Source organism: Mustelus asterias, chromosome 26 (assembly GCF_964213995.1).
Source record: "Mustelus asterias chromosome 26, sMusAst1.hap1.1, whole genome shotgun sequence".
NCBI classification, from domain to species: Eukaryota; Metazoa; Chordata; class Chondrichthyes; order Carcharhiniformes; family Triakidae; genus Mustelus; species Mustelus asterias.
This window is the reverse complement of record NC_135826.1, coordinates 38842503-38868437: the sequence shown is the minus strand read 5'-3', so window position 1 is coordinate 38868437 and position 25935 is coordinate 38842503. Positions and strand designations below refer to the sequence as shown.

The 25935-nt window shown below is 53.0% G+C and overlaps 1 protein-coding gene across 4 annotated transcripts in view; it reads left to right on the top strand.

Annotated features, from left to right (window-relative positions):
- Window positions 1–25935, top strand: part of sin3b (SIN3 transcription regulator family member B) — a 62290-nt gene that overhangs the window by 17368 nt on the left and 18987 nt on the right. The window contains exons 3-16 of one of the 4 annotated variants that reach the window (XM_078198502.1): window positions 4290–4408; window positions 5054–5213; window positions 6059–6379; window positions 6548–6700; window positions 7651–7779; window positions 9304–9393; window positions 10645–10763; window positions 15623–15833; window positions 16544–16660; window positions 18187–18425; window positions 19484–19667; window positions 20563–21157; window positions 21854–22023; window positions 23029–23202. In XM_078198502.1, the coding sequence (XP_078054628.1) occupies window positions 4290–4408; window positions 5054–5213; window positions 6059–6379; window positions 6548–6700; window positions 7651–7779; window positions 9304–9393; window positions 10645–10763; window positions 15623–15833; window positions 16544–16660; window positions 18187–18425; window positions 19484–19667; window positions 20563–21157; window positions 21854–22023; window positions 23029–23202 (2781 nt within the window). Of the gene's footprint in view, window positions 1–4289; window positions 4409–5053; window positions 5214–6058; window positions 6380–6547; window positions 6701–7650; window positions 7780–9303; window positions 9394–10644; window positions 10764–15619; window positions 15834–16543; window positions 16661–18186; window positions 18426–19483; window positions 19668–20562; window positions 21158–21853; window positions 22024–23028; window positions 23203–25935 lie in introns of all 4 variants that reach the window. The other 3 variants (XM_078198505.1, XM_078198501.1, XM_078198503.1) reach the window with 3 other exon arrangements.

Genomic DNA, 25935 nt, shown 5'->3' with positions numbered 1-25935 from the left:
GCCTGCCTGCCTGTCAGTGTGTGAGTGCCTGTCTGCCTGTCAGTGTGTGAGTGCCTGTCTGCCTGTCAGTGTGTGAGTGCCTGTCTGCCTGTCAGTGTGTGAGTGCCTGTCTGCCTGTCAGTGTGTGAGTGCCTGTCTGCCTGTCAGTGTGTGAGTGCCTGTCTGCCTGTCAGTGTGTGAGTGCCTGTCTGCCTGTCAGTGTGTGAGTGCCTGTCTGCCTGTCAGTGTGTGAGTGCCTGTCTGCCTGTCAGTGTGTGAGTGCCTGTCTGCCTGTCAGTGTGTGAGTGCCTGTCTGCCTGTCAGTGTGTGAGTGCCTGTCTGCCTGTCAGTGTGTGAGTGCCTGTCTGCCTGTCAGTGTGTGAGTGCCTGTCTGCCTGTCAGTGTGTGAGTGCCTGTCTGCCTGTCAGTGTGTGAGTGCCTGTCTGCCTGTCAGTGTGTGAGTGCCTGTCTGCCTGTCAGTGTGTGAGTGCCTGTCTGCCTGTCAGTGTGTGAGTGCCTGTCTGCCTGTCAGTGTGTGAGTGCCTGTCTGCCTGTCAGTGTGTGAGTGCCTGTCTGCCTGTCAGTGTGTGAGTGCCTGTCTGCCTGTCAGTGTGTGAGTGCCTGTCTGCCTGTCAGTGTGTGAGTGCCTGTCTGCCTGTCAGTGTGTGAGTGCCTGTCTGCCTGTCAGTGTGTGAGTGCCTGTCTGCCTGTCAGTGTGTGAGTGCCTGTCTGCCTGTCAGTGTGTGAGTGCCTGTCTGCCTGTCAGTGTGTGAGTGCCTGTCTGCCTGTCAGTGTGTGAGTGCCTGTCTGCCTGTCAGTGTGTGAGTGCCTGTCTGCCTGTCAGTGTGTGAGTGCCTGTCTGCCTGTCAGTGTGTGAGTGCCTGTCTGCCTGTCAGTGTGTGAGTGCCTGTCTGCCTGTCAGTGTGTGAGTGCCTGTCTGCCTGTCAGTGTGTGAGTGCCTGTCTGCCTGTCAGTGTGTGAGTGCCTGTCTGCCTGTCAGTGTGTGAGTGCCTGTCTGCCTGTCAGTGTGTGAGTGCCTGTCTGCCTGTCAGTGTGAGTGCCTGTCTGCCTGTCAGTGTGTGAGTGCCTGTCTGCCTGTCAGTGTGTGAGTGCCTGTCTGCCTGTCAGTGTGTGAGTGCCTGTCTGCCTGTCAGTGTGTGAGTGCCTGTCTGCCTGTCAGTGTGTGAGTGCCTGACTGCCTGTCAGCGTGTGAGTGCCTGTCCGCCTGTCAGCGTGTGAGTGCCTGTCCGCCTGTCAGCGTGTGAGTGCGTGTCCGCCTGTCAGCGTGTGAGTGCGTGTCCGCCTGTCAGCGTGTGAGTGCGTGTCCGCCTGTCAGCGTGTGAGTGCGTGTCCGCCTGTCAGCGTGTGAGTGCGTGTCCGCCTGTCAGCGTGTGAGTGCGTGTCCGCCTGTCAGCGTGTGAGTGCGTGTCCGCCTGTCAGCGTGTGAGTGCGTGTCCGCCTGTCAGCGTGTGAGTGCGTGTCCGCCTGTCAGCGTGTGAGTGCGTGTCCGCCTGTCAGCGTGTGAGTGCGTGTCCGCCTGTCAGCGTGTGAGTGCGTGTCCGCCTGTCAGCGTGTGAGTGCGTGTCCGCCTGTCAGCGTGTGAGTGCGTGTCCGCCTGTCAGCGTGTGAGTGCGTGTCCGCCTGTCAGCGTGAGTGCGTGTCCGCCTGTCAGCGTGAGTGCGTGTCCGCCTGTCAGCGTGAGTGCGTGTCCGCCTGTCAGCGTGTGAGTGCGTGTCCGCCTGTCAGCGTGTGAGTGCGTGTCCGCCTGTCAGCGTGTGAGTGCGTGTCCGCCTGTCAGCGTGTGAGTGCGTGTCCGCCTGTCAGCGTGTGAGTGCGTGTCCGCCTGTCAGCGTGTGAGTGCGTGTCCGCCTGTCAGCGTGTGAGTGCGTGTCCGCCTGTCAGCGTGTGAGTGCGTGTCCGCCTGTCAGCGTGTGAGTGCGTGTCCGCCTGTCAGCGTGTGAGTGCGTGTCCGCCTGTCAGCGTGTGAGTGCGTGTCCGCCTGTCAGCGTGTGAGTGCGTGTCCGCCTGTCAGCGTGTGAGTGCGTGTCCGCCTGTCAGCGTGTGAGTGCGTGTCCGCCTGTCAGCGTGTGAGTGCGTGTCCGCCTGTCAGCGTGTGAGTGCGTGTCCGCCTGTCAGCGTGTGAGTGCGTGTCCGCCTGTCAGCGTGTGAGTGCGTGTCCGCCTGTCAGCGTGTGAGTGCGTGTCCGCCTGTCAGCGTGTGAGTGCGTGTCCGCCTGTCAGCGTGTGAGTGCGTGTCCGCCTGTCAGCGTGTGAGTGCGTGTCCGCCTGTCAGCGTGTGAGTGCGTGTCCGCCTGTCAGCGTGTGAGTGCGTGTCCGCCTGTCAGCGTGTGAGTGCGTGTCCGCCTGTCAGCGTGTGAGTGCGTGTCCGCCTGTCAGCGTGTGAGTGCGTGTCCGCCTGTCAGCGTGTGAGTGCGTGTCCGCCTGTCAGCGTGTGAGTGCGTGTCCGCCTGTCAGCGTGTGAGTGCGTGTCCGCCTGTCAGCGTGTGAGTGCGTGTCCGCCTGTCAGCGTGTGAGTGCGTGTCCGCCTGTCAGCGTGTGAGTGCGTGTCCGCCTGTCAGCGTGTGAGTGCGTGTCCGCCTGTCAGCGTGTGAGTGCGTGTCCGCCTGTCAGCGTGTGAGTGCGTGTCCGCCTGTCAGCGTGTGAGTGCGTGTCCGCCTGTCAGCGTGTGAGTGCGTGTCCGCCTGTCAGCGTGTGAGTGCGTGTCCGCCTGTCAGCGTGTGAGTGCGTGTCCGCCTGTCAGCGTGTGAGTGCGTGTCCGCCTGTCAGCGTGTGAGTGCGTGTCCGCCTGTCAGCGTGTGAGTGCGTGTCCGCCTGTCAGCGTGTGAGTGCGTGTCCGCCTGTCAGCGTGTGAGTGCGTGTCCGCCTGTCAGCGTGTGAGTGCGTGTCCGCCTGTCAGCGTGTGAGTGCGTGTCCGCCTGTCAGCGTGTGAGTGCGTGTCCGCCTGTCAGCGTGTGAGTGCGTGTCCGCCTGTCAGCGTGTGAGTGCGTGTCCGCCTGTCAGCGTGTGAGTGCGTGTCCGCCTGTCAGCGTGTGAGTGCGTGTCCGCCTGTCAGCGTGTGAGTGCGTGTCCGCCTGTCAGCGTGTGAGTGCGTGTCCGCCTGTCAGCGTGTGAGTGCGTGTCCGCCTGTCAGCGTGTGAGTGCGTGTCCGCCTGTCAGCGTGTGAGTGCGTGTCCGCCTGTCAGCGTGTGAGTGCGTGTCCGCCTGTCAGCGTGTGAGTGCGTGTCCGCCTGTCAGCGTGTGAGTGCGTGTCCGCCTGTCAGCGTGTGAGTGCGTGTCCGCCTGTCAGCGTGTGAGTGCGTGTCCGCCTGTCAGCGTGTGAGTGCGTGTCCGCCTGTCAGCGTGTGAGTGCGTGTCCGCCTGTCAGCGTGTGAGTGCGTGTCCGCCTGTCAGCGTGTGAGTGCGTGTCCGCCTGTCAGCGTGTGAGTGCGTGTCCGCCTGTCAGCGTGTGAGTGCGTGTCCGCCTGTCAGCGTGTGAGTGCGTGTCCGCCTGTCAGCGTGTGAGTGCGTGTCCGCCTGTCAGCGTGTGAGTGCGTGTCCGCCTGTCAGCGTGTGAGTGCGTGTCCGCCTGTCAGCGTGTGAGTGCGTGTCCGCCTGTCAGCGTGTGAGTGCGTGTCCGCCTGTCAGCGTGTGAGTGCGTGTCCGCCTGTCAGCGTGTGAGTGCGTGTCCGCCTGTCAGCGTGTGAGTGCGTGTCCGCCTGTCAGCGTGTGAGTGCGTGTCCGCCTGTCAGCGTGTGAGTGCGTGTCCGCCTGTCAGCGTGTGAGTGCGTGTCCGCCTGTCAGCGTGTGAGTGCGTGTCCGCGTGTATTTATGTGATGTATTTGGGTTATTTAGGGGTCATAGTTTGAGGATAAGGGCTAAACCTTTTAGAACTGAGTTAAGGAGAAATTTCTTCACCCAGAGGGTGGTGAATATGTGGAATTCACTCCCACAGAAAGTAGTTGAGGCCTAAACGTTTTCTAAATAGCCTGTTCTATTTTCAAGGGTTGGCCCTGGCCTCAGATTGAAATAATCTATCAGTCAGAGCAATGTAATAACAGAGGTTTAGTTCCCTCTGCAGAATTTGGACCCAGTTATCTGGTTGGCTAAGTGTTTTAAGCCTCAATGGCAGCCACCATGTGAGGGGTACAGGTCTCTAAATGTATTCTAAGCAAGGTTTGTACAAGGATAAAATGGTATGTTTTGTTTTAATAACATAAGAACTAGGAGCAGGAGTAGGCCATCTGGCTTTTGTATTTGTATGTTTATATTTGTGCTGAATAGTCCTGTTAATACAACCTCATGCGTTATTAGTGTGCTTTTCAGGTGGAAGATGCCTTGTCGTACCTGGACCAGGTTAAGATGCAATTTGGGAATAACCCGGCTGTTTACAATGAGTTCCTGGACATCATGAAGGAATTTAAATCTCAAAGGTACGTAAACCGGTGTAAGCAGCAGCCCCTCAAACCGAGTGCAGTCTGGAAGTGTGTTTCACACCATCACAAGCTGCATTTGAAATACCCCTTTCGAACTTTCACTTAAAGATTCTAGAGTCTGTGGAGCTTTCTGTAAAGAAATATTAACATTTTTATCACACCTTTCATGAGCGGCAGGCACCTCAGAGCACTTTGCAGCCAATGCTGTATTTTTGAAGTGTAGTTAGTTGTAATCTCAGAAACCGGGCGGCCCATTTGTACGCAGTCAAATCCACCAAACAGCAAAGTGTTAATGAGCAACAAATCGGATTTTTGTGATGTTGTTTGAGGGTTAGATATTGATCAGGACGCTGGAGAACATCCCGGCTCCTCCTCGAAATAATGGCATGGGATCTGCTACATCTGTCTCAGAGTAAACAGGACTTCAGTTAAACAACTCCCTCAGACAGGAGACATCCACTCCTCAGTTTTACAGTCTCTGAATGCCAGGGAACCTTTCGAATCACAAGACCAAACTGATTTATCAGGCCAGATTTCTGCAAGGGGTTTGTCAGTTCGAGATGTTGTTACTCGGAAGGATTTGTTGAACATATTGTAACCTCTTTGATTGTGCTACTAAATGTTTCGTGTTGTGCTTTGCAGCATCGATACTCCTGGTGTGATCGACAGGGTCTCGCGCCTCTTCCAGGGTCACCCGGATCTTATACTGGGGTTTAATGCTTTCCTGCCACCTGGTTACAGGATAGAAATCCAGAAGAACAAGGCAGTGAGTGTGCACGGGCCCACACCAGCCGAGACTCAGGTATATCAGCAGAACGGTGTGGGTGAGTGGCTGAGTGTCTGCTTGTGTGAATGTGCCATGTGAGAGAGCGTTAGTGTGTGTGTGTGTGGGCACCAGGGCGATGGATAAGGTGCGGGAGGGGCGAGTGTGCGCAAGTTGGAGGGCGCATGATGTGGTCTGAGTGGAAGCGAAAGCGGGGGAGAGCGTGTGCTTGGGGGATTGGGGGCAGGGGAGTGCGGGCGAGGGGGCAGGGGAGTGCGGGCGAGGGGGCAGGGGAGTGCGGGCGAGGGGGCAGGGGAGTGCGGGCGAGGGGGCAGGGGAGTGCGGGCGAGGGGGCAGGGGAGTGCGGGCGAGGGTGCGGGCGAGTGCGGGCGAGGGGGCGGGGGAGTGCGGGGGCGGGGGAGTGCGGGGGCGGGGGAGTGCGGGGGCGGGGGCGTGCGGGGGAGTGCGGGGGCGTGCGGGGGAGTGCGGGGGCGGGGGAGTGCGGGGGCGGGGGCGGGGGAGTGCGGGGGCGGGGGAGTGCGGGGGCGGGGGAGTGCGGGGGCGGGGGAGTGCGGGGGCGTGCGGGGGAGTGCGGGGGCGGGGGAGTGCGGGGGCGGGGGCGGGGGAGTGCGGGGGCGGGGGCGGGGGAGTGCGGGCGAGGGGGCAGGGCAGACGAAGGCAGTACAAGTGCAGGGGAAAGGTTTGTACGTATGTGCAATGGTGTGGATGAGTGTGCATGGGCAAGCTTGTGTGTGTGCAGGGGTGCGTGCGTGTGGACAGGAGAGGGGCTGATTGGTGGGTGTAAATGACCCTTGGGTCAGTTTGGTGGCTTAGCTTGCTCCAGCTCAGTCTGCCTGCTCTCTCTCTCTCTGTGCCTGCTCCAGGTTTTGTCTGAAGCTGCCCATGAACATGCCACTGCCACTCCCACTAATGCCCCTGCTGCTGCGGTCACTCCAGTTACCCGCTCCGATCCCATTCCATCCCAAAGCCCCCTGGTGGGTCATAAGGATGAGCGCGCAGAACGGCGACCAATCCGGGAGGAACTGACTCCACGGCTCCTTGATCACCACGATGACCTTTCATCCAATGACCCACATCCTGTAGAGTTCGACAACGCAATAAGTTACGTAAATAAAATCAAAAATCGATACCTGGAACGTCCTGAAGTTTACAAATCCTTCCTGGAGATCTTGCACACTTATCAGGTAAAAAATCAAATAAATGATCTTGTGTTTCTCTGATTCCTCCGTAACTATAGCAGCTTAATATTCCTCCTTGTATAAATGGAAATTTACTTTGCAACTAACTAACCCTGGGCTCAGCTCAGCCTGTGGCAGTGTATCCTTCCTCATGCTGGATCTTCTCTCTTGTAGAAGGAGCAGCTGATAGTGAAAGACACCAAGGGGAAGCCTTACTGTGGAATGACCGAGGATGAAGTCTTTGCGAAAGTTGCCAATCTGTTCAGAGGCCAGGAGGATCTGCTGACCGAGTTTGGCCAGTTTCTCCCAGACGCCAAGCGATCTCTGGTATGTAGCAACCAGGTGAAGATGAATTCGACAGAAACGGTGGATTGCCTTGGGGGCTCCAGGAAGTGAAGAATCAGTGAAGAATTGGCAGTCGTACCCCTGAGAAGCTCTTATTTGAAATTAAAATCTTTTCTCCTAACCCTGCCACGTTGATGCAGTGAGTTAGCTGTCCCTTTTTCCTACAGGGTTTTGATGAGGCAGATTTTCGGCTGGTTATGTCTGACTCTGCCAGTGTTTATTCCCGCGGACCTCTCCATCTTGTTGACTGTAATTTAAAATCATCGCACGGAAGAAGTCCAAGTGATTCTATTGCAAATCATTTTGTTGACCTGTCTCTGCTCTCTCTCCAGCTTGGTTGGCAGCTGGAATCCTGCTCCAGCTGTTTGGGCCCATAACCCAGGTCGAGTGTCCACTGCAGGACTGAGGGAGTGCGGCACTGTCACCAATGCATCCTGCAATTGAAATCATTAAACCGAAGCCCATCTATATATTTAAGGATGGAGATTGCTGCGAGGGTAACAGAGCTGTTAATAATCCAGAGACACTGGCAGCTGGGGAATTTAATTTCAAATAATTAAATAAATCTAGAATAAAAATGCATTTATTATCACTGACGGTGACTATGTCATTACTCGGTTTGGCCGTCATGTTGGTCCAGTCACACAGTGATGTAGTTGACTCTAACTCCCTGGGAAATGGCCAAGTGAGTCACCACCACTCTCCAGGACCCCTCTGGATGAATATTAAATGCTGAACTTGCCCGCAATGCTCACATCTCTTAGGTAAAAGAAAAGATTGATGCAATCTTGCAAAAGGAGTCAGGTTGTGAGTGACTAAACCGGCGTTCACGGGGCAGAAGGGCAGTTGTTGGTTATATATCTAGTATCAGAGTTACTGTCTGCACCAATGACTGAGACACTGAGGATTAAACTTTCCTGTTTGATTTTCAGTTCACTGGAAATGCTGCATCTGAAAAGGATGAGTGTAAAACAGTCGAAGAAGATGACGGATCGAAACACACTCAAAGCAAGAAGCGTTTGAGGCCGGCACTCCTGCCCCAGGTGCCTCCTCCACTCAAGGTAAGCACACGACCTGTAACTGCTAAAAGCATTGGGAAAGTATTTCAGCAGTCATGTGACAGGAGCCCAAGTTGTCCTTTGCTGTGATGGCACAGGTAGAGGAGTCCAGAACTCACCTAGGATTTGTTTAAACCATGTACTCATCAAGCTAAGGACTGTAAGTTGCAGCATCATATCAAGCACTCCCAGGACAGGTACAGCACGGGGTTAGATACAGAGTAAAGCTCCCTCTTCACTGTCCCCCATCAAATACTCCCAGGACAGGTACAGCACGGGGTTAGATACAGAGTAAAGCTCCCTCTACACTGTCCCCCATCAAACACTCCCAGGACAGGTACAGCACGGGGTTAGATACAGAGTAAAGCTCCCTCTACACTGTCCCCCATCAAACACTCCCAGGACAGGTACAGCACGGGGTTAGATACAGAGTAAAGCTCCCTCGACACTGTCTCCCATCAAACACTCCCAGGACAGGTACAGCACGGGGTTAGATACAGAGTAAAGCTCCCTCGACACTGTCCCCCATCAAATACTCCCAGGACAGGTACAGCACGGGGTTAGATACAGAGTAAAGCTCCCTCGACACTGTCGCCCATCAAACACTCCCAGGACAGGTACAGCACGGGGTTAGATACAGAGTAAAGCTCTCTCGACACTGTCCCCATCAAACACTCCCAGGACAGGTACAGCACGGGGTTAGATACAGAGTAAAGCTCCCTCGACACTGTCTCCCATCAAACACTCCCAGGACAGGTACAGCACGGGGTTAGATACAGAGTAAAGCTCCCTCGACACTGTCCCCCATCAAATACTCCCAGGACAGGTACAGCACGGGGTTAGATACAGAGTAAAGCTCCCTCGACACTGTCGCCCATCAAACACTCCCAGGACAGGTACAGCACGGGGTTAGATACAGAGTAAAGCTCTCTCGACACTGTCCCCATCAAACACTCCCAGGACAGGTACAGCACGGGGTTAGATACAGAGTAAAGCTCCCTCTACACTGTCCCCCATCAAACACTCCCAGGACAGGTACGGCATGGGGTTAGATACAGAGTAAAGCTCCCTCTACACTGTCCCCCATCAAACACTCCCAGGTCAGGTACGGCATGGGGTTACATACAGAGTAAAGCTCCCTCTACACTGTCCCCCATCAAACACTCCCAGGACAGGTACGGCATGGGGTTAGATACAGACATGTTTGAATGGAGATAAGTATGTCCAGGTTATTAACTGTGTAAAGTTGGGATAATCTGCCTCCTGCATTGTTTTGATGTGTAAGTGTGCTGCCCAGTAATTATATGGAATTATTTTGGTAACTTTATTTGGTTTACACTGTCCATTGAGTGAGATACTCCAGGGCTGGTTGTAACTTTTCATATATCTTGTCTGCAAGGCTCTTGTGATTTATATGCTCTCTGATCAGCCAGTGTTAGTGCTTGGGCACCTGGCAATAATAGCTTTGCTGTTGCAGCCTCGCTGTGTTAATTTTTAAATTACATTGTCTATTTAAATGTTTTTCAGAAAAAGCTAAAGTTGTCGAGTGTGAAGGACCGGTCGCTGGCTTCAGCCGGCAAACACGGGACTCTGCGAGAGTTCAGCTTCTTCGACAGAGTGAGTTAGCTGACCGCGTGTGACTATCAAACATATTCCAAAGTTTGTACAAAAGTAAAGCAGCTGCGGGAACGGAGAGGATAGAATCATAGAGTCCCTACAGAGACCATTCGGCCCATTGTGCCCTCACCGACCACAATCTCACCAGGCCCTATCCCTGTAACCTCATGCATTTACACAGCTATTCCCCCTGACACTAAGGGGCAATTGAGCATGGCCAATCCACCGAACCCACACGTCTTTTGGACTGTGGGAGGAAACCGGAGGAAACCCACACAGACACTGGGAGGATGTGCAAACTCCACACAGACAGTGACCCGAGGCTGGGAATTGAACCTGGGTCCCTGGCGCTGTGAGGCAGCAGTGCTAACCACTGTGCCACCATGCCAGCATGCTACCTGTTGGGGTGAGTATGTATCTTTAAAAGAGGTCGAGTTGAGAAGGCTATTCCAGTTAGGTTTCATTCACTGGGGAATTGAGTACAAAATCTTTGCAGATCATTATTAAGGCCTCAGCTGGAGTAACAGGTATATATCAGAATTTACATTTATATGTTAAATTCCACATATTGGAGAGAATGTCAGAGCATTCGAGTGAATGCAGAGGAGATTTCCGAGTGTGGTCTCGGGGATGAGTGATTTCAGTTATGTGGCGGAATTGGAGGTTGTCCTCAGAGCAGAGAAAGTGAAGAGGGATTGAATGGCTGGCAGAGATGTTCATAGCTTTGTTCGAGTGAATGCAGAGAAATTGTTTCTGCTGCCAAGAGGGTTGGTAACAGATTCGAGGTAATGAACAGAAGTCCCAGGAGGGGAGATGGGAAGGATTCTTTGGGGAGTGGGGGGCGGTTAGTGAGATGTGATCTGCAAGGCACTGCCTGAATAGACAGTGGAAGCAGATTGAATAGGAACTTTCCAAGGACAATTTACAGAATGATGGGGAGAGAACCGGGGAAATTGGGATCAATTGGGAATCTATCGCTGTCTGTTTTGTGATGTTTTATCATTCCAGTTGTTTTTTACTCTGGCAGTTTTCTGCAGAGGGGGCAGTGTTTAGGATACTGTTGATGAGTGAATCACTGGCAGACAGAGAGACTGAGTTGGCTACTGGCACATTACTCACTGAGCTTGCTCAGAGCTGCGTAAGGTAACTTCAGCAGTCCCTGTTTCAGGTGAACACAGGATTGTTCCTCCGGTGATGCTGCTGACTGTGGGAGTATGGGATTCTGATTGCCCTGCTGCATTTCTTCTTTAGGTACGGAGGATTCTGAAGAGCCAGGAAGTATATGAGAATTTCCTGCGCTGCATCGCTCTCTTCAACCAGGAGGTGGTTTCTGGCTCTGAGCTGCTCCAGTTGGTGACTCCCTTTCTGGGGTAAGTCAGTACAAATTGTTCTCTCGCTGAACGAAAGCTGCGAGTGTCGCGTCTCCATTCAGAGCTTCACTTGGTGAACTCGGACAATGCACCCTGAGTGTTTGCTGATATGTCAGGTCAGTGCTGGGTACACAGCACTGTGAGTGGGCTCTGCATCCTGAGCACATCCTGACATTTATTTCACTTGAATCTGCTTTTGGAGAGGAATTGCTAGAGAACACAGAACATTACAGTGCAGTACAGGCCCTTCGGCCCTCGAAGTTGCACCGACCAGTGAAACCAATCTAAAGCCCATCTAACCTACATTATTCCAATATCATTCATATGTTCATCCAATGACCATTTAAATGCCCTTAATGTTGATGAGTCCACTACTGCTGCAGGCGGGGCATTCCACACCCTTACTACTCTCTGAGTGAAGAACCTACCTCTAACATCTGTCCTATATCTATCACCCCTCAATTTAAAGCTGTGTCCCCTCGTGTTAGCTATCACCATCCGAGGAAAAAGGCTCTCCCTACCCACCCCATCTAATCCTCTGATCATCTTGTATGCCTCTATTAAGTCACCTCTTAACCTTCTCTCTCACAAAAACAACCTCAAGTCCCTCAGTCTTTCCTCATGAGACCTTCCCACCATACCAGGCAACATCCTAGTAAATCTCCTCTGCACCCTTTCCAATGCTTCCACATCCTTCCTATAATGTGGTGACCAGAACTGTACACAATACTCCAAGTGCGGCCGCACCAGAGTTTTGTAAAGCTGCAACATGACCTCCTGGCTCCGAAACTCAATCCCTCGACCAATAAAAGCTAACACTCCGTACGCCTTCTTAACAACCCTATCAACCTGGGTGCCAACTTTCAGGGATCTATGCACATGGACACCCAGATCCCTCTGTTCATCCACACTACCAAGTATCTTTCCATCAGCCCAGTACTCTGTATTCCTGTTACTCCTTCCAAAGTGAATCACCTCACACTTTTCCACATTAAACTCCATTTGCCACTTCTCAGCCCAGCTCTGCAGCTTATCTATGTCCCTCTGTAACCTGCAACAACCTTCTGCACTGTCCACAACTCCACCGACTTTAGTGTCATCCGCAAATTTACTAACCCATCCTTCTACGCCCTCATCCAGGTCATTTATAAAAATGACAAACAGCAGTGGCCCCAAAACAGATCCTTGCGGTACACCACTAGTAACTGAATTCCAGGATGAACGTTTCCCATCAACCACCACCCTCTGTCTTCTTACAGCAAGCCAATTCCTGATCCAAACCACTAAATCACCCTCAATCCCATGCCTCCGTATTTTCTGCAATAGCCTACCGTGGGAAACCTTATCAAACGCTTTACTGAAATCCATATACACTACATCAACTGCTTTAATCTCATCCACCTCTTTGGTCACCTTCTCAAAGAACTCAATAAGGTTTGTGAGGCACAACCTACCCTTCACAAAACTGTGTTGACTATCCCTAATCAAATTATTCCTTTCTAGATGATTATAAACCCTATCTCTTATAATCCTTTCCAAAACTTTGCCCACAACAGAAGTAAGGCTCACTGGTCTAAAATTACCAGGGTTGTCTCTACTCCCCTTCTTGAACAAGGGGACAACATTTGCTATCTTCCAGTCTTCTGGCACTATTCCTGTAGATAATGACGACATAAAGATCAAAGCCAAAGGCTCTGCAATCTCCTCTCTAGCCTCCCAGAGAATCCTAGGATAAATCCCATCCGGCCCAGGGGACTTGTCTACTTTCACACTTTCCAGAATTGCTAACACCTCCCCCTTATGAACCTCAATCCCATCTAGTCCAATAGCCTGTATCTCAAAATTCTCCTCGACAACATTGTCTTTTTCCTGCGTGGATACTGATGAAAAATATTCATTTAGCGCCTCTCCCATCTCTTCAGGCTCGACGTACAACTTCCCACTACTGACCTTGACTGGCCCTAATCTTACCCTAGTCATTCTTTTATTCCTGACATACCTACAGAAGGCTTTAGGGTTTTCCTTGATCCTACCTGCCAAAGACTTCTCATGTCCCCTCCTGGCTCTTAACTCTCTCTTTAGGTCCTTCCTGGCTAACTTGTAACTCTCAAGCGCCCTAACTGAGTCTTCACGTCTCATCTTTACATAAGTCTCCTTCTTCCTCTTCACAAGAGATTCAACTTCTTTCGTAAACCACAGTTCCCTCACTCAACCACTTCCTCCCTGCCTGACAGGTACATATTTACCAAGGACACACAGCAGCTGTTCCTTGAACAAGCTCCACATTTCAATTGTGTCCTTCCCCAACCTATGCATCCTAAATCTCGCCTAATCGCATCATAATTTCCTTTCCCCCAACTATGAGAGAGAGGATTTTCAATTCCATTCACATCTGGATGAGGTTACGAGGGTAACAGTTCTGGTGATTGGGATCGATTTACACTGAGATTCTCTGTGTGCCCAGGGACACTTCTCCATTATTTTCACGCAAGGCGCCAATGAGTAAATTGTGGAAAGTTAAGGGTTTGGGGGAACATTACAGATGAATTTAGAAAAGAAATAAGTTGCTGCGCAAGAAAAACAGTGCAATAAATGAAGATGAGTATTGGAGTATAAAGGGGTGAGTGCGTGTGTCCAGATCTTACCACAGTCTCGGGCTGCGCATTCGCTCTCTGACCCTCCGCCTGTGAGAGCCGATGATGCTGGCGGTCTCTACACCTCTCCCTCTCTCTCTCTCTCGCTTCCTGACCACTCTGCCCCCATGTTCCCTGGTGGGGGGGGCTGGAGGCTGCGGCCAGTATCACTGCTCTTCCAATCAGATATTGTTTCGCTGCCACGTTTGCTGCTGATGGGTTGATGACTGCAACAGAGAAGTGACCTGTGATTGGAGGAGGAGCTCTGTGTGAATGTTCAAACGTTGCTGTTTGTGCGGGAATCTAAATCCTGGCTCGGAGCCGCATCGCCCATTGGCTGGAGAGGTCTGACCGAGACTGTGCTGAAATGTATTCAGTGTTTTCATTGCGGTTTGTGTGAATTGTTCAGCGTTTGGGAAGGGAATGCTGGGTTTTAGTTTCCAGCTTCTCTGCTGTGAAACCTGAGCCGATTGCTGCCGGTGACTAACAATCGATTCATTTCCTCCCAACTTATTCAACGCTTTCATCCTTCACTCTCCCCCTCTGTCCCCCCTCGGCCCCCCTCTTCCCCCTCTCGGCCCCTTCCCCCTTCCCCCTCTCGGCCCCTTCCCCCTCTCGGCCCCTTCCCCCTTCCCCCTCTCGGCCCCTTCCCCCTCTCGGCCCCTTCCCCCTTCCCCCTCTCGGCCCCTTCCCCCTTCCCCCTCTCGGCCCCTTCCCCCTTCCCCCTCTCGGCCCCTTCCCCCTTCCCCCTCTCGGCCCATTCCCCCTTCCCCCTCTCGGCCCCTTCCCCCTTCCCCCTCTCGGCCCCTTCCCCCTTCCCCCTTCCCCCTCTCGGCCCCTTCCCCCTTCCCCCTCTCGGCCCCTTCCCCCTCTCGGCCCCTTCCCCCTCTCGGCCCCTTCCCCCTCTCGGCCCCTTCCCCCTCTCGGCTCCCCCCCCTTCCCCCTCTCGGCTCCCCCCCCTTCCCCCTCTCGGCTCCCCCCCCTTCCCCCTCTCGGCTCCCCCCCTCGGCCCCCCCCTTCCCCCTCTCGGCCCCCCCCCTTCCCCCTCTCGGCCCCCCCCCCTTCCCCCTCTTGGCCCCCCCCCTTCCCCCTCTTGGCCCCCCCCCCCTTCCCCCTCTTGGCCCCCCCCCTCTTCCCCCTCTTGGCCCCCCCCCCTTCCCCCTCTTGGCCCCCCCCCCTTCCCCCTCTCGGGGCCCCCCCTTCCCCCTCTCGGCCAACCCCCCTCCCCCTCTCGGCCAACCCCCCTCCCCCTCTCGGCCAACCCCCCTCCCCCTCTCGGCCAACCCCCCTCCCCCTCTCGGCCAACCCCCCTCCCCCTCTCGGCCAACCCCCCTCCCCCTCTCGGCCAACCCCCCTCCCCCTCTCGGCCAACCCCCCTCCCCCTCTCGGCCAACCCCCCTCCCCCTCTCGGCCAACCCCCCTCCCCCTCTCGGCCAACCCCCCTCCCCCTCTCGGCCAACCCCCCTCCCCCTCTCGGCCAACCCCCCTCCCCCTCTCGGCCAACCCCCCTCCCCCTCTCGGCCAACCCCCCTCCCCCTCTCGGCCAACCCCCCTCCCCCTCTCGGCCAACCCCCCTCCCCCTCTCGGCCAACCCCCCTCCCCCTCTCGGCCAACCCCCCTCCCCCTCTCGGCCAACCCCCCTCCCCCTCTCGGCCAACCCCCCTCCCCCTCTCGGCCAACCCCCCTCCCCCTCTCGGCCAACCCCCCTCCCCCTCTCGGCCAACCCCCCTCCCCCTCTCGGCCAACCCCCCTCCCCCTCTCGGCCAACCCCCCTCCCCCTCTCGGCCAACCCCCCTCCCCCTCTCGGCCAACCCCCCTCCCCCTCTCGGCCAACCCCCCTCCCCCTCTCGGCCAACCCCCCTCCCCCTCTCGGCCAACCCCCCTCCCCCTCTCGGCCAACCCCCCTCCCCCTCTCGGCCAACCCCCCTCCCCCTCTCGGCCAACCCCCCTCCCCCTCTCGGCCAACCCCCCTCCCCCTCTCGGCCCCCCTCTCGGCCCCCCCTCCCCCCTCTCGGCCCCCCCTCTTGGCCCCCCTCTCGGCACCCCCTCCCCCTCTCGGCCCCCCCCCCTCCCGCTCTCGGCCTCCCCCTCTCGGCCCCCCTCCCGGCCTCCCCCTCTCGGCCCCACCCCTCCCCCTCTTGGCCCCCCCTCCTTCCCCCTCTTGGGCCACCCTCCTCCCCTCGTCCCCTCGATTTTCCTCTCTCTCTCTGACACTGAATCAAGCAGGAAATTCCCTGAGCTTTTTGCCCGATTCAAGTTGTTTTTGGGGCAGAGGGAGCTGTCGCTCACACAGCCTTTGCAGAGGGACCGGCCGGTTGACGGAATAGCCCGGGAGATTGACTATGCCTCCTGTAAGAGGCTGGGCTCCAGTTACAGAGCTTTACCCAAAACCTACCAGCAACCCAAGTGCAGTGGGCGGACTGCAGTCTGCAAGGAGGTAAGACCAATTGCTCAGACTCTGCGGAAATGAAGCATTTCAATTGTGTTATTTGTTTACTGAAACTGAAGAGTGATGAATGTATCCAATGGCAGTGACTGGTGTTGGTTCCCTGCTCCTGGGTGCACCATCTCCTGACTCCCTCTCACCTTTAACCTTGTTAACACAGCAGTTGAACCTTTCAGCAAAGGGATCACGTTGTCTGGACCCAGATCACTGGGATCTTGTGTAGATCACACTGAAATCCAATTTAATCATTGAGGAATGCTGCGGTTCCTATTACCCAGAACCATCAGGCTCCAATTTATTTAACAAATGCCCTAAATTAGAGAATCTCTGGGGTTTTTATTTCTCTCCAAGTCCCCATCGAAACCCGGCCGGCAGAGGCTGTTAAAGCTGAACTCCTGCAGCTGGAGGCTGAGGCAGTGGCAGTTGTGGAACCCTACACGTGGCCTGGTGCACGTCTTATATCCCATTGCCCCCTCCCCCTCCCACCCCCATCCCGGCGCACAGCTCACCGCAGTGCGTTACCTGGTATCCAACTCAGGGTGGGCCTGTGGTTTGAATGCTGCTTGTTTGTTTCCAATGTTATTTACTACTACCACCCTCTTCCCCATCATCCTTTAACCCACCGATATCCCCAGGCAGCCGTCAGTCTTCACTGATTGTTCCTCTGATCGCGATGCTCGTGTTTCACACTCTGTTTTTAGGTTCTCAATGACACTTGGGTCTCGTTCCCCTCGTGGTCGGAAGACTCCACTTTTGTTAGCTCGAAGAAAACACCGTATGAAGAACAGCTTCATCGCTGTGAGGATGAGAGGTTTGAGGTAATGAGACAGTCACAACATTTGCGAAAGAAAGTTAATCTTTTACGCTTCAGAACAGCTGCAGGCAGCTGATGTCGGGTTCGGGCAGAGGGTTAGGTTGTTGGCAGTAGGATTGGCTTAAGATTGAGGGAGGAGCAGTGGTTGTCCTGAGATTGAATTTGGGGAATAGTAGAGTCATAGAGGTTTACAGCACGGAAACAGGCCCTTCAGCCCAACTTGTCCATGCTGCCCTTTTTTAAAAAATCCCTAAGCTAATCTCAATTGCCCGCATTTGGCCCATATCCCTCTATACCCATCATATTCATGTAACTGTCTAGATGCTTTTTAAAGGACAAAATTGTACCCGCCTCTACTACCATCTCTGGCAGCTTGTTCCAGACACTCACCACCCTCTGTGAAAAAATTGCCCCTCTGGACACTTGTATTTCTCACCTTAAACCAATGCCTAGTTTTAGACTCCTCTACCTTTGGGAAAAGATATTGACTATCTAGCTGATCTGTGCCCCTCATTATTTTGTCGACCTCTATAAGATCACCCCTCAATCTTCTACGCTCCAGTGAAAAGAGTCCCAGTCTATTCAGCCTCTCCTTATAACTCAAACCATCAAGTCCCGGTAGCATCCTAGTAAATCTTTTCTGCACACTTTCTAGTTTAATAATATACTTTCTATAATAGGGTGACCAGAACTGTACACAGTATTCCAAGTGTGGCCTTACCAATGCCTTGTACAACTTCAACAAGACGTCCCAACTCCTGTATTCAATGTTCTGACCAATGAAACCAAGCATGCTAAATGCCCTTTTCACCACTCTGTCCACCTGTGACTCACTTTCAAGGAGCTATGAACTTGTACCCCTTGATCTCTTTGTTCTGTAATACTCCCCAACGCCCTACCATTAACTGAGTAAGTCCTGCCGTGGTTCAATCTACCAAAATGCATCACCTCGCATTTATTTAAATTAAATTCCATCTGCCATTCGTCAGCCCACTGGCCCAATGATCAAGATCCCGTTGCAATCCCAGATAACTTTCTTCACTGTCCACCATGCCACCAATCTTGGTGTCATCTGGAAACTTACTGACCATGCCTTCTATATTCTCATCCAAATCATTAATATAAATGACAAATAACAGTGGACTCAGCACTGATCCCTGAGGCACACCGCTGGTCACAGGCCTCCAGTTTGAAAAACCACCCACCGTTCTTCTGTCAAGAAGCCAATTTTGTATCCATTTAGATACCTCACCCTGAATCCCGTGAGATTTAACCTTATGCAACAACCTACCATGCGGTACCTTGTCATAGGCCTTGCTAAAGTCCATGTAGACAACATCAACTGCACTGCCCTCATCTACTTTCTTGGTTAGTTGGTCTTATTGTCCTGGGATTGATTTGTATTTGAGGGAGGGTCATTGTCACAGTTAACCCTGGAATTGGGTTTGAAGGGGGTACATTGATGGTGATGCTTCCTCCACTCCAGTTAACCATTGGATCTTCACTTATTGGTTGTTTCTTTACAAATAGCTTGATGTTGTCCTGGAAACCAACCTCGCCACAATCCGTGTGCTTGAGAGTGTTCAAAAAAAACTGACTCGGATGTCTCCAGAGGATCAGGATAAATATCGTCTGGATAATTGTCTGGGAGGAACGTCAGAGGTTATCCACCGTAGAGCCATCTATCGCATTTACGGAGATAAAGCACCCGAAATAATCGATGGGCTGAAGAAAAACCCAGCGACAGCTGTACCTGTGGTGTTGAAAAGGTAAAGTGTCAGATAGCGAGACTTCCCATTGGAGCTCAGTCACCAAACAAACCTTCAGAACACAATGAATCCATTTGGCCCATCATGCCTGTGCTATCTCTCTCAGAGATATCTACCAGCTTCCTGCCCTTGCCTGTTTACATGGCTTTGCTGATAACCAGTTCTGTCTAGTTCAGACTGCAGCCAGTATGACACTAACAGACAGACGTGTATCTCCGCATCCCCCCCCACAGTGGAAATCCCCTCAAACTGGTCACTTATTTGAACAAAGAAAATTACAGCACAGGAACAGGCCCTTCAGCTCTCCAATCCTGCACCAACCATGCTGCCCGATGCCATTAGTGATTGTGGTGCACTTTCTGTTAGTATCAGTAGAAGTCCTAACACGGGGTTAGCCTTTAGCAGCAGGCGATGTACTCCAGTCCAGCACACGCCTGTGGCTGAGTGTGGATGAAATCAGTTATTCCTCGTGTATTTCGGGTCAAATGGGACATTTGAGTGGCACAGTTTGGAATCCCTTCAAAGCTTTCAGCAACTTGGGCGACACGGTGGCACAGTTGTTAACACTATTGCCTCACAGCGCCAGGGACCCAGGTTCAATTCCGGCCTCAGGTCACTGTCTGTGTGGAGTTAGCACGCTCCCCCCGTGTCTGCATGGGTTTCCTCCGGGTGCTTTGGTTTCCTCCCACAGTCCAAAGATGTGCAGGTTAGGTGGATTGGCCATGCTAAGTTGCCCCTTAGGGGGACTAGCAGGGTAAATACATGGGGTTATGGGGATAGGGCCTGGGTGGGGTTGTTGGTGCAGGCTCTATGGGCCGAATGGCCTCCTGCACAGTAGGGATTCTATGATTCCAATTCCATGAACTTCATCCCTACTTTAATGGGAGTGGAGGGGCCGTGGCTGGACGTTTTGGGAATGGGGAGTTTGGTGTTTAGTTTTTTTGCTGGTGACTCAATACAAACAATGAACAAAAGTCTGGCACTGTTGGGGATTAACTGTTTGAGTCTTATTCCTCAAAGCCTCAAGCGTAAGCTTTATTCAATCCGGACTGTTGCAGATTGAAAGCCAAGGAAGAGGAGTGGCGGGAAGCGCAGCAAGGCTTCAACAAAATCTGGCGGGAGCAATACGAGAAATCCTACCTGAAATCCCTGGATCACCAGGGGGTGAACTTCAAACAGAATGACACCAAGGCACTGCGGTCTAAGAGTCTGCTGAATGAAATTGAGAGCGTTTACGATGAGGTAACCTGACATTTCCCCAGTAATAAGGCCAGAACTCACCGGTAAATGACGAGTGGTGTTACCGAGCCTGTGCAGGCGTGTTAGAGAATTCCTCAGCACATACCTCTGTTTGATGATGTGGCTCTGAGCCTCATTAACAATGGACAAAGTCCCAGACACAGCAATGAAAGGCTGTAGAAATAGTGCAGGTACACAAAGAAATGGGTATGACTGTTCCTAGTTTGGTTTCAGTAGTTTTAATCTGTAGTTTTAAGCTTTTAAGTTTGTTTTTAGGAAGAATGTTCTGTATGGAGGGTGGGTCTAAGGGACAAACAAGGAGTTCATCACCAGTAAGAGGATCTGAAGGCTGGGAGGGTGTACCCGGTGGCACAGTTGTTAGCAATGCTGCCTCATGGCGCCAGGGCCCTGGATTCGATTCCAGGCTTGTGCCACTGTCTGTGCAGAGTCTGCGCGTTCTCCCCATGTCTGTGTGGGTTTCCTCGGGGTGCTTTGGTTTCCTCCCACAGTCCGAAAGACGTGCTGGTTAGGTGCATTCGCCATACTAAATTCTCCCTTCGTGTACCTGAACAGGCACCGGAGTGTGACGACTAGGGGAATTTCAAGTAACTTAATTGCAATGTTAATGTAAGCCTACTTGTGACACTAATAAATAAACTTCTCTGTTTTCATTTCTGATTTCCAGTTGATCTTTCACTGGAGGAATGATTTCCATAACCGTAACTAGGCTAGGAAAAGTTCTCCTGTCAGTCAGTCCTGGTTAGAGTAATTAGTCAGTCTGGGACTGGACCCAGTTTTGGGTTAGTCAGTCAGCCCTGAGACTACAATTGTCAATATTTTTCTGCCTGCTGCATTTGTGAAGACCTGGCGATTAACCCTTTCCCTTCTGTTAATTTAGCGGCAAGAGCAGAACTCTGAGGAGGGCTGCCCGGGTGTTAATGGGCCCCACCTGATGTTCGTCTATGAGGATAAACAGATCATGGAGGATGCTGCATCTCTTATCATTTACCATGTGAAGAGGCAACCGACCATTCAGAAAGAGGACAAGGACCACATCAAACGCATCATCTACCACTTTGTGCCGGACTTGTTCTTTACCCAGCGTGGTGAGCTGAGCGAGTCAGAGGATTCAACAGACGACGAGATGGAGAGTGTCCCACGGCACAGTCACAGCAGCAATACAGACACCGGACAGAAAGGAGCAGCTTCTCCAGACAGCAGCCTTGCTGAGGAACGACTCGACCTCCGAGACCAGGTGGCAGAATATCAGAAGAACCTGGACGATGTCTACAATCTCTTCTTTGTAAATAACAATTGGTACTTTTTCCTGAGATTGCATCAGATTCTGTGCTACCGGTTGCTGCGGATATACAGGCAGGCGGAGAAACAGCTACTGGAATATCAAATGGAGAAAGAGAAGGAGAAACAATTGCAGGATGGGAGAAAGGAGAAAGCGAGTGACCCGGCCGTGGAGCTCCGACTCAAACAGCAAAGTACGATTCATTTCCCAAAGATTCACTCTGTTTCCTCCACCTTTCTCTCCCAACAATGCCGGTGGGAGGAGGAGGCCATTCAGCCCCTCAGGGCAGTTCTGCCATTCAGTTGGGTGACATGTGAGCCACGATAGGGAATGTTGTTGGACAGCATTGCAACTGAGCCTCACCCCATCTGGCTGAGATCAGATAACTTAGCACAGACCAAGGACCAAAGCTTCAACCCTCTTCTATTCATTCCTGGGACATGGGCGTCGCTGGCTGGCCAGCATTTATTGCCTGTCCCTAGTTGCCCTTGTACAACTGAGTGGCTTGCAAGGCCATTTCAAAGGGCAGTTGAGAAGCAACCATATTGCTGTGGCTCTGGAGTCACGTGTAGGCCAGACCGGGTAAGGACGGCAGATTTCCTTCCCTAAAGGACATTAGTGACCCAGATGGGTTTTTCCAACAATTGACAATGGTTTCATGGTCATCAGTAGATTCTTAATTCCAGATTTTTTAAAAAATTGAATTCAAATTCCACCATGTGCCGTGGCTGGGATTCGAACCCGGGTCCCCAGAACATTAGCTGAGTTTCTGGATTAATAGTCTAGCGATAATACCTCGAGGCCATCACCTCCCCAGTATTCAATCTTGTGTATGTCTAGGCATTGAGGTGGATGACGTATTGAAATATTTCTGTGTTTGGATCTTTAGATGAGATTGAGTTGGAGGAATATTATCCAGCTTTCCTCGACATGGTCAGGAACCTGCTGGATGGAAACATTGAGCCGACACAGTACGAAGATACATTGCGTGAAATGTTCACCATCCATGCCTACATTGGCTTTACAGTTGATAAGCTGATTCAGAACATTGTCCGGCAGGTGAGTGTTGCACTGAGTGCTGCTGCTTTCCCGTTGAGGGGATGGGGCTGGGTTGGAGATGCCAGATACCATTTGGTTTCAACTCAGAGTGTGCAGTGCGGAGAGGGAGCATTGGGAGTAGGTTTGTTAATGTTAAGTCACAGGTACCAGAACATCGTGAACTACACGTGCTGCCGGATGCATCTTTTTGGCAGGGGACCCAAGTGTAGATGCCTGATGTGAACTCAGAGACTCGGCACAACATCGTGGGCCGAAGGGCCTGTTCTGTGCTGTACTGTTCTATGTCTATGACTGTGACTAATGTCTACGACTGTAACCACTTACACCATTGCCTCAGTGACACAATCTGGGCCTCACTTTGACTTGAACCACCCCAGGCCTGTTGTCAAGCGGATTTCAGAATCGATCACATGATTTCCTCCAGTTGATCTTCAATTTTTAAAAAATATTTGATCATGGGACGTGGGCATCGCCTATTATTGCCCATCCCCGAGGGCATTTAAGAGTCAACCACATTGCTGTGGCTCTGGAGTCACATGTAGGCCAGACTGGGTAACGACAGCAGATTTCCTTCCTTAAAGGACATTAGTGAACCAGATGGGTTTTTCCCCAACAATTGACGATGCTTTAATGGTCATCAGAAGATTCTTAATTCCAGATATTTTCTATTGAATTCAAATTTCACTATCTGCCGTGGTGGGATTCGAACCCGGGTCCCCAGAGCATTACCCTGGGTCTCTGGATTACGAGTTTAGCGACAATACCACGATGACACCACCTCTCAAGCAGGGGGACACAGAAGGCACAGTTTCAAAACATAACTTATAAATTTCCTGTTTGTAAGTGGCGACACCTCTGATTGTGTCCCCATCCCTGCACACTGTACAGCAGTGTGAGCTTTCACCGTATTCGAGCTCTGGGACTTCGACCGGTAACCCTCTGATGGGGAAGTGAGACTCGCTGAGCCACAACTGACATTAAATCTAGCTTTTGTGTCTCCCACAGCTTCAACATCTGGTGAGTGACGATGTGTGCGTACAGGCGACAGAGGTTTACCTGAGTGAGAGGAAGCGAGGAGCAGCTGGAGGCAGTTTGCCCTCCCAGTGTGTTAGAGCGACTCTTGAAGCAGCCTACCAGCTGAAAGCTGAACGCATCATGCCAGATGAAAACTGCTTCAAGGTAAGAACAGTTCACTAAATCTGTGACCTATCCCCCTGAGCCATGCTGATACAGGCGGTCTGTACCCGGGGACTGTGTTAATACAGGCGGTCTGTACCCGAGAACTGTGCTGATAAAGGTGGTCTGTACCCAGGGACTGTGCTGATTAAGGCAATCTGTACCTGGGGACTGTGCAAATATAGGCGGTCTGTACACGGGAGCTGTGCAGATACAGGCGGTCTGTATCCGAGAACTGTGCTGACACAGGCAGTCTGTACCTGAGGACTGTGCTGATACAGGCGGTGTCCCCCAGGAACTGTACTGATACAGGTGGTCTGTACCGGGAACTGTGCTGACACAGGCAGTCTGTACCCGGGAGCTGTGCAGATACAGGCGGTCTGTATCCGAGAACTGTGCTGATACAGACGATCTGTACCTGAGGACTGTGCTGATGCAGGCGGTGTCCCCCAGGAACTGTACTGATACAGGTGGTCTGTACCGGGAACTGTGCTGACACAGGCAGTCTGTACCCAGGGACTGTGCTGATACAGGCGGTCTGTACCGGGAACTGTGCTGATACAGGTGGTCTGTACCAGGAATTGTGCTGACACAGGCAGTCTGTACCCGGGGACTGTGCTGATACAGGCGGTCTGTACCCGGGGACTGTGCTGATACAGGCGGTCTGTAGCCGGGGACTGTGCTGATACAGGCGGTCTGTACCGGGAACTGTGCTGATATAGGCGGTCTGTACCCGAGAGCTGTGCTGATCCAGGCAGTCTGTAACCGGGAACTGTGCTGATACAGGCGGTCTGTACCCGGGGACTGTGCTGATACAGGCAGTCTGTAGCGGGAGCTGTGCTGATACAGGCGGTCTGTACCTGGGGACTGTGCTGATACAGGCGGTCTGTACCGGGAGCTGTGCTGATACAGGCGGTCTGTACGGGACTGTGCTGATACAGGCGGTCTGTACCCGGGGACTGTGCTGATACAGGCGGTCTGTAGCCGGGGACTGTGCTGATACAGGCGGTCTGTACCGGGAACTGTGCTGATATAGGCGGTCTGTACCCGGGAGCTGTGCTGATACAGGCAGTCTGTAGCCGGGAACTGTGCTGATACAGACGGTCTGTACCCGGGGACTGTGCTGATACAGGCAGTCTGTAGCGGGAGCTGTGCTGATACAGGCGATCTGTACCTGGGGACCGTGCTGATACAGGCGGTCTGTACCGGGAGCTGTGCTGATACAGGCGGTCTGTAGCCGGAAGCTGTGCTGATACAGGCGGTCTGTACCCGGGAACTGTGCTGATACAGGCGATCTGTACCCAGGGACTGTGCTGATACAGGCACTCTGTACCCGGGGACTGTGCTGATACAGGCAGTCTGTACCGGGAGCTGTGCTGATACAGGCAGTCTGTACCTGGGGACTGTGCTGATACAGGCAGTCTGTACCTGGGGACTGTGCTGATAACAGGCAGTCTGTACCTGGGGACTGTGGTGATAACAGGCGGTCTGTACTGGGAGCTGTGCTGATACAGGCGCTCTGTACCCGGGGACTGTGCTGATACAGGCACTCTGTACCCGGGGACTGTGCTGATACAGGCAGTCTGTACCGGGAGCTGTGCTGATACAGGCAGTCTGTACCTGGGGACTGTGCTGATACAGGCAGTCTGTACCTGGGGACTGTGCTGATAACAGGCAGTCTGTACCTGGGGACTGTGCTGATACAGGTGGTCTGTACCGGGAGCTGTGCTGATACAGGCGCTCTGTACCCGGGGACTGTGCTGATACAGACGGTCTGTACATGGGGACTGTGCTGATACAGGCGGTCTGTACCAGGAGCTGTGCTGATACAGGCGGTCTGTAGCCGGGGACTGTGCTGATACAGGCGGTCTGCACCGGGAGCTGTGCTGATACAGGCGGTCTGTACCTGGGGACTGTGCTGATACAGGCGGTCTGCTCCCCCCTTGAGCTCTTGTGGTCATATCCCGGTGAGCTGTACGGGTGTAGGCGCTTTGCTCCCAGTGAACTCCACTGGTACAGGCGATCGTCACCATAAGATATAGGAGCAGAATTAGGCCATTCAGCCCATCGAATCTGTTCTGCCATTCGATCATGGCTGATGTGTTTCTCAACTTTTTCCCCACCACCTTTGATCCCCTCACCAATCAAGAACGTATCTATCTCTGTCTTAAATACACTCAGTGATCCGGCCTCCATAGCCTTCTGTGGCAAGGAATTCCACAGATTCACCACCCTCTGGCTGAAGAAATTCCTCCTCATCTCGGGTCTGAAGGGCAGTCCCTTTACTCTCAGGCTGTGCCCTCGGATCCCAGTCTCTCCGACTAATGGAAACATCTTCCCCACGTCCACTCTATCCAGGCTTTTCGGTATTCCGTAAGTTTCAATGAGATCCCCCCTCATCCTTTTAAACTCCACCCAGTACAGTCCCAGAGTCGCAGAATCATAGAATCCCTACAGTGCAGAAGGAGGCCATTCAGCCCATTGAGTCTGCACCAACCACAATCCCACCCAGGCCCTATCCCCATAGCCCCATGCATTTACCCCAGCTAGTCTCAAATCTCACGGGATCCAGGGTGAGGTATCTAAATGGATACAAAATTGGCTTCTTAACAGAAGCCAAAGGGTGGTTGGAGAGAGTTGTTTTTCAAACTGGAGGCCTGTGACCAGCGGTGTGCCTCAGGGATCAGTGCTGAGTCTACTGCTATTTGTCATTTATATTAATGATTTGGATGAGGA